The following is an 18,316-nucleotide window of genomic DNA, read 5'->3' on the forward strand; positions in this document are numbered from 1 at the left end:
CGGAAAATGCCAGGAAATCAAGAAAAGTGAAAGTTTAACAACTTATAACAACTTTTTGTATTGTGTACCTTCTTGTGAACCTTGATGAGGTCTTCACAATACCATGTAGTATCTTACCCGCTGCCACCACTGAGAAACTTCTTTTATATGCGGGACATCTGATCTGTGTGATTGTAGTTCTGTTACCGGACGTTATAGTAGTAGACCTCTTGTACATAATTAACTCCAAGCAATTACTGGTATTCGGCTGCTGTGCCTGAGCAAGAAGGTTAGTTTCCTTAGAGGTGCCTGAATTTCCTGTCGACATAATGCTTTATTTACACAAATGTAAAAAATCTGAACATGGTTAAACCATAGTTCAGTATAGGAGCTGATATAGAACCAGGAAAAAGTGTGTTAAGAGAATATAAAATGAATAAACAGTTGACCTCTTCTGCTAAGATCCAAAAGGAGTTATTTAATCAAGAATTATGCATTTTTCTTAAAGAGGAACAATTTAATCAGCACTTCACATTATTTCTGAGACTCTAAGTTCAACCTTTTTCAAAAAATATTGTTATTAAAATTAATTTAGAATTCTGTTGCATTCCTAATTAAATTCAGGTACATAAAGCAGTTTTTTAAGCAACCTGTTTGTGTTTACGTATCACGAGAGACATCATGATTACTCTCTGATTATTTTAATCTTTGATCTGCCCCGTATACTGGCGTTTTGTTTCCTGGCTCTCACAGCACGGCTTTAGATCTTGACTACCATTTACTGTTGTCAAGGAGTCATTTGATTCCTTTTTTAGGAGTGAGCGGCTGTTAACAGAGACCCACCTGACAGTCAGGTGTGTCATCTGCTCTAGATGCCTCGCAAGTCTGAATAGAAGGACTTAAACTCAAACCGGCAAGATGCCCCGCAGAAAAAATGATGTTGCGATAACTATGGATGATGGTAAGTAGATTTTAATAGCAGAAAAGAATTTGGTTCAGTGTGTACTAGTGGATTGTTTAAACTAGTTTCGGATGCATCGATCTACATATGAATAGGTTGGATAACTAATGATTGTTTATATTCTGATATATAACGCAGTTGAAAATGTTTAATAATTCTGTTATGCTTTTGTGAGTCAGTGCTTGAATGATGAAATATATCGTTATTTTAATTATTGTGAAAGTATTCAAAATAAAAGCCATATTCAAAACCTGATTATTAATTCTGAGTGTGTGTGTTACAGTTGGGATGGAAATTGATGCAGAATATGATAGTGGAAGTGACGGTAAGCTTTACAGGCAATTGAATATTTTTTTAATTATTTTTTTCATTTTTATTAACAAAATCATTATTATTTATCATTATATTATGTATTTAATATACAATATGAAATATTATGTGTTTAATCGTTTTATTTTCAAATGTATTGACAACATTTTCCCCATATTTTCAGTGGATTCAAAAAGAAGAGCAAAAGGCAGGAATAAACCGAAGCCTGCAGCTCGAGGAAGGAAAGCCAAGCCAGCAGATAGCGTAGAGGAGAGTGAGGAAGAGGAGGAGGAGGCTCCGCGTAAGAGAAAAGGCCGAAAGAAGAAGGAAGAAAGTGAGGAGGAGAGTGAGGAAGAGCAGAGAGGAAGAAGAAAGAAAGCAGCAGGTACAAAGAAGAAGAAGGCTGCTGCGAAAGATGACTCGGAAGAGGAGAGCGAAGAGGAGAAGGGAAATAAAAGAAGAGGAGGGAAAAAAGGAGCAAATAAGAAGGAGAAAGAAGAGGAGAATAACAAGGAGAAGAAGGGGAATGGTAAAGCAGCAGGAAAAGGAGGGAAAGATAAACAGGATGATAAAAAGAACAAAGGCAAAAACAGCAGGTGCAGTATTCTCTAGCCTTTATCTCCACGCCATACACACACAGACTCAACACTCCTCATTACCTCCGGTTTGAATTGAAACAGCCATTCACATGTATTGCCATAAAATAACTTTTGAATGTTCTCAGTTATTCTTATTATGTAATATGTGATTATAAAGCAATAAAATCCAGCCATGGAACTAAAACCTCTAAACATCCCAAAAAGTATTGTTATCCTAATTTTGTGATTGTTGTGGTAAAAAAAATATATTATTTATTTATTTGAATATTAAATTATTCAGTACATTTGTCAGATATATATCTGATGAAGTTATAATTTTAATAATCGAATCTTTTAAAAAAGTGTATTATTTATTAAAACTGGACATTTTAATTCCTTTTAGTAACCAATGTAATGCAGTATTGTTGTCATCAACTGTCCATTTTTGATTTCAGCTAGACATTTTCACTCTTTTTTTTATCTTTTGCCTTCCAATTGATGATCTGGAAGTGCTTTTCATGGCCATCCTGCCACTAGAACTCTTGACCTGACTTGACTAGTACTCATTTTATCCACCAAAACAACACTATCCTTGTGGAATATACTGCTAAACTGGACTTTAAGGACTAACTGCTGACTCTGGGGTTTGTTCTGCAGCAGTTCATCCTCAGATGACAATTCAGAAGACGAGTCTATGTCTGAGGGAGAGATGGCCCGACTAAAAGAGGATGTCGAGGAGAAGAAAAAGCTGATAGCGACGCTTCGGAACAAACCCTGGCGCATGAAGAGAAGACTCAAGTGCCTGAAGTAAAACGGATTTCCTTCTCATTGTTTGTGCTGTGATCCTATTGGCTCTCGTGTCCGTCACCACTACCTCAACTGAAGTTCATTTATCTAGCATGAGTTTCATGTTTGTTTATGTGCTTCATTAAAGCTTACAAGTTGCTGTGCTTCTGCTTTCTTGCATCTTCATGTCTCTTAATGCACTTTAAGCTGATGTTTAAAGGAGCTCTTTTTGGCTTCATATTCTTGCTGGCTTTGAAAAAAAAAAATGTTTTAGGAAGCATGAAAGTCATTCAAATTAATATCAGTATGACATGGCGCTTTTAAAAGGCGAAACAAAAAGCCTCGGTAAAGAATCAGCATCATCCAAAATGCGCTCGATTGTACTTTGCGATAAAACACTTGACTTGGTGTCTACGCCAGTGAATTCATTACCTAGTGGCCTCTGTCTGAACCTTTACCTCAGACTGCCCAGTGGAATTGACCAGTGCGGGTGACAAGTGAGAGTTTGGACAAGTGCCCTCAAAAGTTAGTAGAGACTGACACACTGCCCAAGAAAGCATCAGTAACATGGGCCCTGAGAGCTGTAGGGAAAGAAACTGTGCTACAAGGGGACACTCATTTGGCAAAGCTTCTAGATAGGTAACTTCTGTTAGGTGAGAGGTATGTTACACTTTCATGAGCTTGACGCTGTTTTATGCATGCTGATGTTTCTTGAGGGCAGTCTTTGCATGTATGTGGGTGTAACTCTCTTCAGCGTTTCCATGTACAAAGTGCCATAAGGTCATACGGTCATACCTAAACACTAAACAGATGTTGATATGGTCCACCACAGGTCATAATGAGGTGCTTTAGACAACTTTGGGCAACAACTTTTTTTCTGTACATCAGTGTTTAGTATCATTGAGATACTACTGTAATTTGTATTAATATTTTGAATTATTATTATTTTTACATTTAATTTAAGTTAAAGTTTTAGTTTTTTTGTCAAATTTTTTTATATGTCTATATAGATTTTATTCTATTTTTAATAAAATATCTATTCTATTTTTCAGTTTTAGTTATTTGAATTAAAGTTAAACAAAATGAAAATGAGAAATGTTTCCTTGGTAGCTAGCTGAAATAAAACAAGTTTAATAGATTTCATTTCATTTAACATTTACTTTATTTTCAGTAGCATAAATTGTTTTTTAAATGGTTTTACTTTTAGTTAGCTATAATAACCTTGGTTTACATACGGTTTCTGAAAGAGTTAGTTCACTCAAAAGTGAAAGTTTATGCTTCTGTGAAACAGAAAAGGACATATTTTTAATAATTTTTCAGACAATTGTTTTCCCCATACAGTGAAAGTCATAAGGGTCTAAAACAACACTGAATCCCATTGACTTTAATTTTATGGACAAAAATAATAATAAATGCGGAAAGTCATACATACGTGACATGAGGGTGAGTTTTGGGGTGAACTATCCTTTTCAGTAATATCTGTTTGGCCTGCTTTTGTTCTCACATATCTCAGTTAGTGAATGTATTCATTATTGTGTCCATCCCATCTGCACTATTCCCATTCATTATGCAATGATGGGTTAATTAATTGGCTGTATGCTCAAGTTACAGTATGTGAAGGTTGTGAGTGAAACATGATATTTTTTCTGGTGTTGTATCTGGTGCTTACTGCACAATGCTGAATGGTCATGCTGCGTAATACAAGCAGAACCAGCCAGTAACTCAACGGACTGGGCCGTCTACACATGTATAGTAATTTGATGTGACTCAAACACTGGGAGAAATACTCATGCCATGTTGAAAACTGAAATTAAAACAGAATGGTTGTTTTGATAAGACAAGTGGAAACACGGAGTCACTTTGAATTGAAATACAACTGAGTTTTAATTCCATTCCAATGCAAATTTCTGTTTATATCACCTGACAGAGAAGCCCAGGCATTTGTGGAGAAGTTTGAAGGGGCTTTGGGCAAAGGAAAAGGGAGGAGACTCTATGCGTTCAAAGTCATGATGACCAAGGTACAGCACTACATATTCCATATTGAAGTGTTTCATTTTAAATGCAATTACCGAAAAAAAAAAGTTTGTTCTTCATTTTTCAGAAAATAATCAAATTCAATAGAGACTTTGAAAACTTCAAGACAGCCTGCATTCCCTGGGAAAGTCGGATAAAAGAAGTGGAAAGTCAGTTCATCTCTGTTTATTCTTCTGTTTTAGTGAAATCAGTATTTTCCTAATCGTTTCTCATCGGTTTCATTCTCGCAGGTCACTTTGGGTCATCTGTTGCCTCCTACTTCATTTTCCTGCGGTGGATGTATGGATTAAACCTTGTTCTCTTTGGTTTTGTGTTTGGACTTGTTGTTATTCCAGAGGTGAGATGTGATGCTAATGTCTTTGTTAATACACCTTTTATACAATGCACACCACCTACACTACCTATATTTTTTAAATATAATTTATTCTTGTGATGGCAAAACTGAATTTTTTAGCATCTTTAGTGTCACACGATACTTTAGAAATCATTCTTATATACTGTTTTGGTGCTCAAGAAACGTTTATTATTATTATCAGTGTTGAAAACAGTTGTGCTGCTTAATATTTTTGTGGAAACCGTGAGACAGTTTTCCAGGTTTCTTAAACGAAAGGTCGAACAAACAGCATTTAATATGAAATACTTCATGATATGAAATATCTTTTATAACAATATGAATGTCTTTTTACTGTCGCATAAAATTGAATGCGTCCTTGCCAAATAAAAAAGCTACACTAATGCAATCTGTGTCTTTGTCTCTGTAGGTACTGATGGGCATGCCTTATGGCTCCATTGCCAGAAAAACAGTTCCCAGAGAGGAGCAGGACAGTGCCATGGACTTCTCTGTCCTGTTTGAGTTTGGAGTAAGGGTTTTTTACTACGGATTCTGTGTAAAAGAGATTGTAAGGTTTCTGTTGTCTTATTTGGATTATACCGTTTGCTTTTTTACAGGGTTATTGCAAGTACTCCATTATGTTTTATGGTTATTACAATTACCAGCGAAGTATTGGATTGCTGCAGTTCCGGTTACCCCTGTCATATCTTTTAGTTGGACTTGGGATATTTGGCTACAGTCTAATGGTGGTAATCAGAACGTAGGTCTAATGACTACATTTGCAGTTCTGTGAAGCATTTTACTCACTGACAATGCTCTGATAATCGGCAGATAATGTGAACCCTCTTTCTTTCTTTTTTTAAAATCACCTTCCTTCTTCTAGAATGGCAAGAAATGCCAATGAAGGAGGAGATGGAGCAGAGGATGGTGCCTTCACCTTCTGCTGGAAGCTGTTCACTAGCTGGGATTTCCTTATAGGAAATCCAGAGACTGCTGACAACAAGTTTGCCTCCACCACCACAAGCTTCAAGGTTAATAACAGTAATAGAATCAAAGAATGGTGCACTATGCTAAGACAAAAACTTATTGTTGGGTCTGTGTAGACTGATCTAAAACCATGTCTTATTCCCTCAGGAGTCTATAGTGGATGAGCAGGAGAACCTAAAGGATGAGAACATTCACCTGCAGCGTTTTCTACGTGTCCTGGCAAACCTTCTCATCCTGTGCTGCTTGGGTGGGAGCGGATACCTCATCTACTATGTGGTCAAAAGATCTCAGGAGTTTGCCAAAAAGGACAGGAATGAATTGTCATGGCTTCAAAAAAACGAGGTACCCCTTTTCTTTTGCCTTTTAATTGCCTTAAAAAAAATAATTCTGAAACTCTGTTTTCTCTTCGCTCAGGTTGAAATTGTGATGTCACTGTTGGGCTTGGTGTGTCCACCTCTGTTTGAGGTTATAGCTGAGCTGGAGAACTATCACCCTCGAATTGCCCTAAAATGGCAGCTGGGCAGAATCTTCGCCCTCTTTCTGGGCAACTTGTACACTTTTCTGTTTGCGCTGTTTGATGAAGTCAATGCAAAGGTATGACCATAGATAGATGATCTAGTAACCATAAACATAGTAAAAAGGGGATATTACTCTACTTAAGAGTTTTGGGATGAACCAAGTGGTTATTACTAATCCCGTAATATTTTATGTGAATCATTTCTCTGGTATTATATGTTCACAGCTTGAAAATGAGAAGGAGATAAAAAATGAAACCATCTGGGCTCTTAAAGAATACTATACCAACTACACCTTATACCATAATGTCACAGAAAACATTCCCCCTCCAAACATCTCCCCAGCTGATGTCATCAGGGGTCCTTGCTGGGAGACAGAAGTTGGCATTGTAGGTACCGTCAGCACCAGCATCACCATCACCATCACCAAACTATCATAATCAGAGCTGGGTAGATTACTTACAAATTGTAATCAGTTACTGATTCCAAATAACATAATCCATTACATTACACATTTCAGGTAATATAATCAGACTACTTTTAGATTACTTTTGACCTAACTTGTTTATCACATTGATTTAAATAGGATAATCTTGTACCATATTGATATAAAAATACAAGGAGTAAGAAAATGTATTCCATTCGTTGTAATTAACATTCACGTATCAGATATGGTACTTGTAGGCTTAAAATGTGCCGTTTTCTTTCCTCACAGGAGTTTGTGAAGCTCACCGTATCTGATATTCAGGTGACATACCTGACCATTCTGATAGGGGACTTCTTACGAGCCGTGATTGTGAGATTCCTCAACTATTGCTGGTGTTGGGATCTGGAAGCTGGCTTTGTAAGTTCATCCTGACACCCTGCTGTTATTCAAGTTCCTCACATTACACTGTGCAACCAAGCCTTAGTCCATAAAACAGGATGACCTCTGTCGGACGCACTTTTGTAGTTTTTAAGCTTAGTTCTTGGCCTTTTTTGCGATACAGGGTAGATGAACAACCTGGATACAACCTGACTGCGTTTGTTATGTCACGTTAAAGGGATAGTTCACCCCAAAATGAAAATTCGATGTTTATCTGCTTACCCCTAGGGCATCCAAGATGTAGGTGACTTTGTTTCTTCAGTAGAACACAAACAAAGATTTTTAACTCAAACCACTGGAGTCTGTCATTCATATAATGGAAGTGAATGGGAATCACGCTTTGAGAGTCAAAAAAACATACACAAACAAAACCAAATGAAACCCTGCGGCTCGTGACGATACATTGATGTGACAAGACACGAAATGATTGGTCTGTGCAAGAAACTGAACAGTATTTATATCGTTTTTTACCTCTGATTCACCACAATGTCCAAACTGTCCTGAGCATGTTCTCAACAGCCGGTGCGTGACGCGTCTTCTTCTTCTTGCTTTATGGCAGATCGCAGACTTATAAGTGCATTACCGCCACCTATCTCTCAAATGGACCATTGACACTCCTAATTGAGATTGTAGATAGAGTGTCCATTTGAGAGATAGGTGGCTCAGGACAGTTCGGACATTGACGGTGAATCAGAGGTAAAAAACGATATAAATACTGTTCAGTTTCTTGCACAGACCGATTGTTTTGTGTCTTTACACATCAATGTATTGTCACGAGCTGCAGGGTTTAATTTGGTTTTGTTTGTATATGTTTTTTTGACTCTCAAAGCCGTGATTCCCATTCACTTCCATTATAAGACTGACAGACTACAACGGTTTGAGTTAAAAATCTTCGTTTGTGTTCTACTGAAGAAATAAAGTCACCTACATCTTGGATGCCCTGGGAGTAAGCAGATAAACATCAAATTTTCATTTTTGGGTGAACTATCCCTTTAAGCATATGCTCTATATGGCTTTGCCCTGTTGCCCTCACTTTCCTGTCACTCGATATAGGTAACATACTACTCACTCATCCGAGGTCAACTGAACACCATGAGAAGGTGGCAGGATAGGTGATAGGGCTGCTTTACAACCAAAGTCACAGAGAGACACACTACACCATTCAGGGCACTTAATTACAGGGAGAGGTATCTTTTACTGTGACATTTATTTCCGTGTTGTCATTTACGCATATCTGTGTGTGTGTGTGTTTGTGTTTCTGCAGCCGTCTTATGGAGAATTTGACATCAGTGGTAATGTGCTTGGGCTCATCTTTAATCAGGGAATGATCTGGTAAGAGTGAAAACATTTAATGTCTGTGATGGGCAATGTGATGATTTCACATATGTCTGTTTTTTAGGATGGGTGCATTCTACGCACCTGGGCTGGTGGGCGTAAATGTGTTGCGTCTGCTGAGCTCCATGTATTACCAGTGCTGGGCTGTGATGGCCTGTAACGTTCCCCACGAGAGAGTGTTCAAAGCCTCACGCTCTAATAACTTCTACATGGGACTGCTCCTCCTCGTCCTCTTCCTCAGTCTCATGCCTGTGGTCTACTCCATTATGACCCTGCCACCATCCTTTGACTGTGGACCCTTCAGGTAGCTCCTGAACATTCATGTTGATATTCCTTGAAAAGACACACTGTGGTAAATAAGCCAAAAAAGTGAAAAAGTACAGAATGCCTCAACTGCAATAAATTATTCCTTAAGTCAGGAAGAATATATTTATTGTCCCTATTTATTTATTTATTAAATATGGAAACCCATTTCCACCACATGAATAAAAGTTGGTCTTTGCTATATCATAATTATTACATTAAATGTTGAAATTATGAGAACAAAGGTCATAATTATGAAATAAAAAGTCAAAATCATAAGATAAAATGTCGAAATTGTCAAACTAGGTCATGAGATAAAAAGTCTAAATTAAAGTACTAAAGTCATAATTATACGATAAAAAGTCAAAAGTATGACATTTTAGGTCATGACATAAAAAGTTGACATACTGTGTCATAACTATGACAAAAAATGTTGACTTTTTAGCTTATAATTAGGACTTGGTATGTCCTGATTTTAACTTTTTATTTCATAATTAGGACATTTGATCTCATATTTATTTCTTTATCTCAATTATGATTTACCAAAGCATTATTATTTTATGGGGCTTCCATAACTAAAGGCAAAATAATACAGGAAATCTTATAAAATACTTGTTATAAAAAGTCAAAAGTGATTAAATAAACAAACAAAAAAATGTTTGTCATTTGCAGGTTATTTGGAACAAATATGTCTTAAAATGTTACAAAAACATATTGCTACAGTATAACAAGATTGTTTCATGTTGCTCCCTCAATATGGAATAAACATTTTTTTTTTTTTTAATTGTCATACATTTGGATCAGCAAAAAAATCTTATTTTTCTAAAAGGCCTAAACTGTGAAATATTTCAATTTTGAATAATGTTGAATAATGAATGTTCTGAGCAATATGAGATCCATGTCTCTCCACAGTGGTCAAGATCAGATGTATGATGTGATCATGGAGACTATAGAAAAGGACTTGCCACCTTTTATGGCTGACATCTTCAGTTATGCATCCAACCCAGGCCTCATCATGCCTGCAGTTTTGCTCATGGTGTGAGTAGTCACCTAATCACCTAAAGTATAAAGATAAATGTTATATTCTTTAGCTTTTAATAAAACGATCTGTCTGTCTTGTCTCTGACAGGTTGGCTATTTATTATCTGAATGCTGTGTCCAAAGCATATCAGAACGCTAACATGGACTTAAAACGCAAAATGCAAATGGTTGGTAAATATTTTTTGTAAATGATGGCAAAGTTGTCTGACATCAGCAGTGTCAGCAATTGGTTGTTATTTTCTGCTCCATCATTAAGCAAAGAGATGAGGAGAAGAACAGGAGGAACAACAAGGACAGCACCAACCAGGTGATGAAAGACCTGGAGGATCTTCTGCCCAACAAGTCCCTGATTCCCCCGCCATCTGCTGAAGAGACTGGTCAGTGGGCTGAACAACACGTTCAACTAGTCATGACTTGTTTCTTTTGCTGTGCTTTTACAGACATTGTAGGAGACACCTCCAGACTCTTGAAATCTTCAAACTTGAGTGTGTGTCTTCATTCCCAATGAAGTTCCTGTTGCTGTGATAAACTTCCCATTTTTATTACAGAGAAACCAGCCGACCAGCTCAGCAAGTCACCAAAGGTGACGGGCAAACCAGGTGCTGCAGCCACTGGGAAAGGGGTACATGTTCAAAAGGATGTGTCTTTGGCAGCTGCAAATCCCCGAGCTCCAGTGACTCGTCCGCCAGGTCCCAGGCCACCCGGGCCTCTGCCAGGTAATGCCCGCGGACCTCCACCAGGTCAAGGGATGGGAAGAGGGAGAGGTGGACCACCACCACGAAGATAGTGCATGAAGAATGCACAAACACTGTTTCTTTTTGTACTAGATACTAAATTTGGACCCAAATCAAATTTTAATACTATTACACAATGAGGATGACCTGTAGTCAATATTTGTATGTACAATGTAAATATGTTTGTGTAAAATGTTTAAAATAAAATAAAAATGTTTTAATATGTGCAATAAAAGGTTTATGGCGGTACATGTTTATTTATCAAATAAATTGCATTGTTGCAAACAGATCGGGATTCTAGGATGAAATAAATACATACGTTTTCCCAATGGGATTCCCTTATTATGATCCCCCTTTTTGTGTTGGACACTTTGATAGTTTCCAAAATGACTTAAAATAAAGAAAAAAATTGTAAAAAGAATATTTTCAAGGATCAAGATGAAACCTGAAAACATGAATTAAACCTTTAATTATAACCTATACTTTCAGTTTCACTGAAAAAAAGACATTTAAATGCAACATTGTACATATATACAAACAGGAATTTCAAATTAGGTTTGTTTGCTTAAGCTTATTTTATTTATTTTTAATGAAGGTTTATGTAAGGAAAGCTGACCCAGAGTTCAGTCATTATTTTCCCTTATACCACTTATTAAATAATTAAGTAGGACAGTAGCCTACTTATATTACAGGAGTTTCGTCTATGACAAATGTACTTTCACAAGGATAAAATTACTGTTGGTCCACTGTACTGAAAAATTTACGTTTAATGATTTGCGTGTTGTTATTATTGTTGTTGTTACGACAGATGATGTCCACCAATTGGATTTTACAGCACAAATGAAAGCCAAACGTCAGAAAATAAAGATCTACATTTTATTATCTAATTACAAAACCCTCCTAGGAAGTCATTTTAAGGTGTCCTTGTTACATGTACTTACTATTATAATAACAATAAATTATGCATAATTACATGCAAGTAACCCTAATCCTAACCCTAACCAGTTGTCAGAAATATGGACTGTCTGTGTTGTGTTCTGCTCCCCATGACCTAGTTTTCCCTGTGTGTTACATGCCCATATTTGGTTTACTTCTTGTTCCTGTTCCTATTGTGTTTCAATGAGTCCAGGTGTGTCTCGTCATCCCCTCGTTGAGTTGAGTACTTTAGCCCTGTGTGTTCCCATGTCTAGCATCCAGTGTTATTTGTCATTTAGTGCTATGAGTGTCTCCTGCGTGCCCTGTGTTCCCTGGAATTTGGATCATTAAAGACTCTCTTATTTGTGTTTTCTCCACGTCTCCTCGCTCCTCACAGTAGCAGTGTGACAGAACACTGGACCTTTAAAAATATTTTATTTGCGTTGTTCCCCTCGTTTCGCAAGGACCTTTCCCTCTTGGAGTATGCTGTGGAGTTCAGCCAGCTCTCCGTTTTAACGGTGATCGACGACGCTGCGCTGAACTCCCTGTTCTGGATCGGGGCCAACTACTACCGCTCCGTCCACTCTGGAGAGCGTCTACCCCAGATCCAGAATACAGCCAGACCCAGAGCCCAAACCCACCATCACCCCGCTGCGTGGAGCAAGAGCATGAGCCCACCACTGACAGAGAGCAATCGCATAGGTGTGCAACAGAGCTGAGGATCGCCACGGAGCCAGAGGCTCCACTGAACTCCCTCGTCCCTCCGGCTCCGCCTTGGTCTGTTGTCGACCATCCGTCACCTCGGGACTCCACTCCTCTGGCTGCGCCTCGTCCCTCCGGCTCTGTCAGGCTCCTCCATCCCTTTGGCTCCTCCTCAGTCCTCTGTCGCTCCGGCTCCACCACAGCCTTCTGGATCCCTGCCTCAGGCTCCTCCGCCACCTGCTCCATGGGTCGCCATTATGACTGTGGCCTGGGTTCCACCTGGCGCCGCATGCTCCAAGTCCCTCCTGTTTCCTCCTTGGCTCCTCCCTCCGTCTGATCCGCCCTACTCCTCCTGTTTCCTCCTTGGCTCCTCCCTCCATCGTCACCTCCCTGGACTCTTGTCTTCCGGTCCCCTCCCGGGTGTCCGTCCTCCTCCTGAGCCTCCTCCCAAGTTCCCCACCATCCCACCTTCTGTTGTTTCTTCGGCAAAAGGACGCGCCTTCTGGGAGGGGGGCGATATGTCAGAAATATGGACTGTCTGTGTTGTGTTTTGCTCCCCATAACCTAGTTTTCCCTCGTGTGTTACATGCCTATATTTGGTTTCCTTCCTGTTCCTGTTCCTGTTGTGTTTCATTGAGTCCAGGTGTGTCTCGTCAACTCGTTAGTTGAGTGTTTTAGCCCTGTGTGTTCCCATGTCTAGCGTCCAGTGTTATTTGTCATTTAGTGCTATGTGTGTCTCCTGCGTGCCCTGTGTTCCCTGGAATTTGGATCATTAAAGACTCTCTTATTTGTGTTTTCTCCATGTCTTCTCGCTCCTCACAGTAGCAGTGTGACAAGAGCAAGTACATGTAGTTAATTAATATTACTCAGTACTTAAGTAATGTTTATTTCTATAGTACCTTTCAAGATCAAGTGTCACAAAGTGCTTTACATCAAAATTGAAAAAAAAACTAACAAAAGATTAAAAATAGACATGACAATTAAAAGAACAAATTAGACAAAGGCAAGTTTGGACATGACTATTAAAAGAACAGATTAAACAAAAGCAAGTTTGAACAAGTGAGTTTTCAGCTGCTTTTTAAGAATGTCCACAGATCTCAGTTTCAGAGGAAGAGCATTCCACATCTTGGGAGCAACTACTTGAAAGGCACAGTCTCCTTTTGTCTTCAATCTAGAACATGGAACAACTAGCAGGATCTGATTTGAGGATCTCAGATTCCTACTGGAGTTATAGGGTTGCAACATCTCTTTTATATACACAGGAGCTTGACCATGCAATGCTCTAAACACCATCACAAGAATTTTAAAATGAATTCTAAATTTGACAGGGAGCCATTGTAAAGAAATTAAAATTGGGGTTACATGAGATCTCTTTGATGACTTGGTTAAAAGCTTAGCAGTCGCATTTTGAACCACTTGTAAGAGTTTCAAGGATGAATCACTAAGACAAGTGAAAAGATTACAATAATCAAGGCGGGAGGAAATAAATGCATGTATAACCATTTCCATCTCCGCTGTGGACACAACTGGCCTCAATTTTGCAATGTTTCTCAACTGATAAAAACAATTACGAACCAAATAATTCACATGTTGAACAAGGCTGAAGGCTTGTCCCATACGAACACCTAAATTACGAAGGGTAGATTTAACAGAATGTGATAAAGGATCAAGACTTTCCATCTCTTTTGGGAGAAGACCAGCAGGAGCCGAGATAAGTACTTCTGTTTTTCTTTTCAGGATTGAACTGTAAGTAATTATTTGCCATCCAGACTTTAATAGAGTTTATACAATTTAAGACAATTTTGTAATTTAATGAGGCTTATAAGAAGTATATATTTGAATATCATCTGCATAGCAATGATAGCGAATGCCTTCAAAATTGCTTATCAGTTTCCCCAGAGACAGCAAATACAAAGCAAAAAGTAATGGGGCCAAAACGGAACCCTGGGGAACATCACAGGGCACAGGTGCTGTTGATGAGGTATCATTTTGAACTCTTACTGAGAAAGACCTGTCTGATAAGTATGATGAAAACCAATTCAAGGCTGTTCCAACCTGAGATATCAACCTGCTGTCTAAGCCTCTCAACTAATATACAGTGATCAACTGCAGTAGTAAGATCCAATAAAACCAGTACAGAGCATTCTCCTGCATCACCTTGCATTAACAAATGGTTTAAAACTCTAAGAAGAGCAGATTCAGTTGAGTGTATGCCACGAAAGCCAGATTGGAATTTATCAATTACACATTATAACCATCTAAAACAGCTGAGAGTTGATTTACAACTTTTTTCAGGACCTTAGCCATAAAAGGTAACTTAGAAATAGGTCTATAATTTTGGGGTAAGGATAGATCAAGATTTGTTTTCTTTAGAATAGGTTGAACAACAGCTTGTTTAAAATAAACTGGAACTTGACCAGATGTTGATGAATTATTAATTATAGATAGCACACTGGGACCAATCGTGTCAATAAAATTTTTAAACAAGGCAGTGGGTACCACATCCAGAGGACTAGAAGTTTTCATAGAACTAAATATTTAGTGAGATCATCAAGTGTTATGGGGAAAAATTCTCCAGGGTTACTGGCCTGGAGACACAAGGTATTTGAAGTGAAGGAGAAAGAGTTATTTCGTATATTGTTTATCTTATCCACGAAAAAGGAGAGTAAACTGTTGCACTCATCAACTGAAGAGATTTGAACCGCAGGTGATGGAGGAGAGTCAATGTTATGTATGGTGTCAAACTAAAGTTTGGGATTATGTCTGCTGCTAGATATTAGATTAGAGAAATACATAATTCTGGCATCCTTAACCTTATTATTAAAATCCATTAAAAGTTATTTTAAATGCAGATAGTGAACTAGTAGTCGAGTAGATTTCCACAGACGTTTTACGACAAATACGTTTAAAAGAGCTGATACTATCATTGATCCAAGGGGTAGAATTTATCAGACGAGCTGCTCTGGATTTCACTGGAGCAACTTCATCCAAGATCGAAAGGCAATGCTCATTAAAAGATTGTACTTGAACATCATGTAACAAGGACACCTTAAAATAAAGTGTAACCCAGCCATGCACAGTTGCCAGCATTGTTTCGTCACAGACTATCATAAGCAGTCGATTATGTTTTCTTTTTCCTCCTCGATTCGTAATGTACAGTAGCCTATAGCCTAGTTTAGAAGTGTAGGCTTTAGGACACTGCCATCGTGTGGAAACACATTGTTTTGTTTTTTTAATATATTATTATCTCATCAGTAGGGTTTTTTTTTTTTTTTTTCTTTTTTTTTTTTTTGAAATCTCACTGGCTTACATTCATGCACAGTTCATTCTTGCTTGTAAATCGAGCATCTCGACGCCCCTCGTGCTCTCCTCTGCTTCTGAGATCCAGCCTGTGGTTTATGTAGTCATTGAGACGCGCAGCCATTTTTCAGCTGGTGAAACTTTTTCTCTAGTATTTTTATTGCGAACACGGGATCGGTCAATTGTGGTCTCAAAGGTAAGATATGCATAGGGCCTATTACTTTATTTATTTTACCTATTTGGCCCTTTCTGTTCGGTTAATCTTCTGCGTGCAGTTTATATCGCATTATATTAACTTAAACAATATACATGCAATAATAAGCTATTGTAAAGTTTTCATTTCCTTAAACCATCTTCTTCAAAGCTATTTAGAGATTGAGAGTTCAGAATATAATGGTGCATTATGCTTTATGCGTCAAAAATCTATCTTTAAATAATTTTCAATATGTTATTTGCAGTGTCTGCCATGTATCTTGAGGAGATCTCCCACACGACTGGAGTGACTTTGTTCCTCTGTGCCTTTGCTATGCTCTTGCTGGTTCTCCATGGTCGACGGAGAGAACCAGGTTGCTCCTTGCCCCCAGGTCCCACACCTTGGCCTCTAGTGGGAAACCTTTTCCAGATGGGGGAACAGATCCATTTGTCATTAACAAACCTGAGGGTTCAGTATGGAGATGTGTTCAAGATGAAAATGGGTTCTCTTGTAGTGGTCGTTTTGAGCGGCTATTCTACCATCAAGGAGGCTTTGGTACGTCAAGGAGAGGCGTTTGCTGGACGTCCTAACTTCTTTACCTTCTCTGCAGTTGCTAATGGCACCAGTATGACGTTTAGTGAGAAGTATGGAGAAGCTTGGGTGCTTCACAAAAAGATCTGCAGAAATGCCCTGAAGACCTTCTCCCAAGCTGAGTCCCGAGACTCAAGCGCTTCTTGTCTTTTGGAGGAGCGTATCTGTGCAGAGGCCGTAGATATGATGGAGGCTCTGAAGAAACAAGCAGATGAGTTTGGAGATTCAGGGCTTGACCCAGTTAAGTTGCTAGTGACCTCAGTTGCCAATGTAGTTTGCACTCTATGTTTTGGGAAGCGGTACGCCCATGATGATAAAGAGTTCCTCACCATCGTCAACATCAATAATGAAGTGCTGCGCCTCTTTGCTGCAGGGAATCTGGCAGACTTTTTCCCCATTTTCCGCTACCTTCCCAGTCCGTCTCTGCGAAAGCTGCTCCAGTACATTGACAGAATGAACAACTTCATGGAGCGCAACATCAGTGAACATCTCATCACCTTTGATAGGGTAATAATGTTAAAATAAACCAAAGAGAAGAAAAATTCATTCCTGTAGAAGTCTTAACATACTGTATCTATTTCAGATGATTAACTTAAAGAAAAAAAAGATTTTTCTTGCCAAAAGAGAAAGGATTAAAATTAGCATTTAGTATGCTACATACTGTAATATATATATATGTTTTTTAAAGTCTCTTCTGCTCACCAATCCTGCATTTATTTGATCCAAAGTACAGCAAGAACAGTACAATTTGGAAATTTTTACTATTTAAAATAACTGTTTTCTATTTGAATATATTTAAAAATGTAATTTATTCCTGTGATTTCAAAGCTGAATTTTTAGCGTCATTACTCCAGTCACATGATCATTCAGAAATCATTCTAATATTCTGATTTGCTGCTCAAAAAAATAAACTTGTTATTTTGAAAATTGCTGATGAATAGAAAGTTCAGAAGAACAGCATTTATCTGAAATATCTTTTGTAACATTATAAATGTCTTTATCACCACTTTTGATCAATTTAAAGCATCCTTGCTAAAGAAAGGTTCATTTCTATAAAAAAAATACTGACTCCAAGATTTTGAATGGTATAGTGTATAATGTTACAAAACCTTTTTATTTCAGATAAATGCTGATCTTTATATTCATCAAAAAATCTACTCAACTGTTAATAATAATAATAAATGGGCATTGAACTGCAAATTAGCATATTAGAATGATTTCTGAAGGATAATGTGACACTAAAGACTGGAGTAATGATGCTGAAAAGGATTAGGAATAAAATATATTAAAGTAGAAAGTGGTGATTTTAAATAGTCAAAATATTTCACAATATTACTGCTTTTGCTGTCATGTTCACCTACGGAGAGGAGCGAGGAGACAAGGCATAAACAAACACAATAGTCTTTTAAATCCAAAATCCAAGGGAATACATGGGGCAGACAGGAGCACAGGTAACACGTGGGTTGACGTACAATCTCGGACAAAGACAGACAGCACAGACTCGAACTTAAATGCAAGGGATAATTAACAAACACAGGTGCACTGAATGACTAATTAAACTAAACGAGGACAGGAAAAAGACCATATAAAAGGAACACCAGGAACAAAGATGGGCAAAACACAACTAAACCGGTCCATGATCCTGACACATCGCCCCCCTCCCGGAAAGTGCGTCCTCGCACCGTAGAACAGCAGAAGGGGGGGGCATAGGTGGGAACTAAGGAGGAGGTTCCGGAGGAGGACGGACACCCGGGAGGGGGCTGGCAGGCAGAGTCCAGGGAGGAGACGATGGAGGGAGGAGACAGGAGGGGCTTGGAGCAGGAGGAGTCCAGCTGGACCCAGGCCACAGCCATAATG

General features: G+C 38.4%; 1 protein-coding gene and 1 pseudogene across 1 annotated transcript; both read left to right on the forward strand.

The window, feature by feature from the left end:
* The first annotated feature begins 871 nt into the window (after positions 1-871).
* On the forward strand, positions 872-10,902 carry tmc2b (transmembrane channel-like 2b). Its single transcript, XM_016291724.1, has 18 exons — positions 872-940; positions 1,224-1,265; positions 1,434-1,845; positions 2,485-2,634; positions 4,541-4,631; positions 5,409-5,507; positions 5,596-5,738; positions 5,862-6,009; positions 6,113-6,307; positions 6,380-6,559; positions 6,708-6,869; positions 7,196-7,324; positions 8,610-8,677; positions 8,745-8,984; positions 9,896-10,021; positions 10,113-10,191; positions 10,281-10,401; positions 10,573-10,902. Exons 1-18 carry the CDS (start codon positions 898-900, stop codon positions 10,809-10,811), a joined length of 2,667 nt encoding a protein of 888 aa, XP_016147210.1. The 5' UTR covers positions 872-897; the 3' UTR covers positions 10,812-10,902.
* Positions 10,903-15,794: 4,892 nt separating this feature from the next.
* On the forward strand, positions 15,795-16,984 carry LOC107599959 (cytochrome P450 1A1 pseudogene; annotated as a pseudogene).
* Positions 16,985-18,316: the final 1,332 nt, after the last annotated feature.

Source organism: Sinocyclocheilus grahami, unplaced genomic scaffold, assembly GCF_001515645.1.
Source record: "Sinocyclocheilus grahami isolate Dianchi unplaced genomic scaffold, SAMN03320097.WGS_v1.1 scaffold275.1, whole genome shotgun sequence".
Lineage (NCBI taxonomy): Eukaryota > Metazoa > Chordata > Actinopteri > Cypriniformes > Cyprinidae > Sinocyclocheilus > Sinocyclocheilus grahami.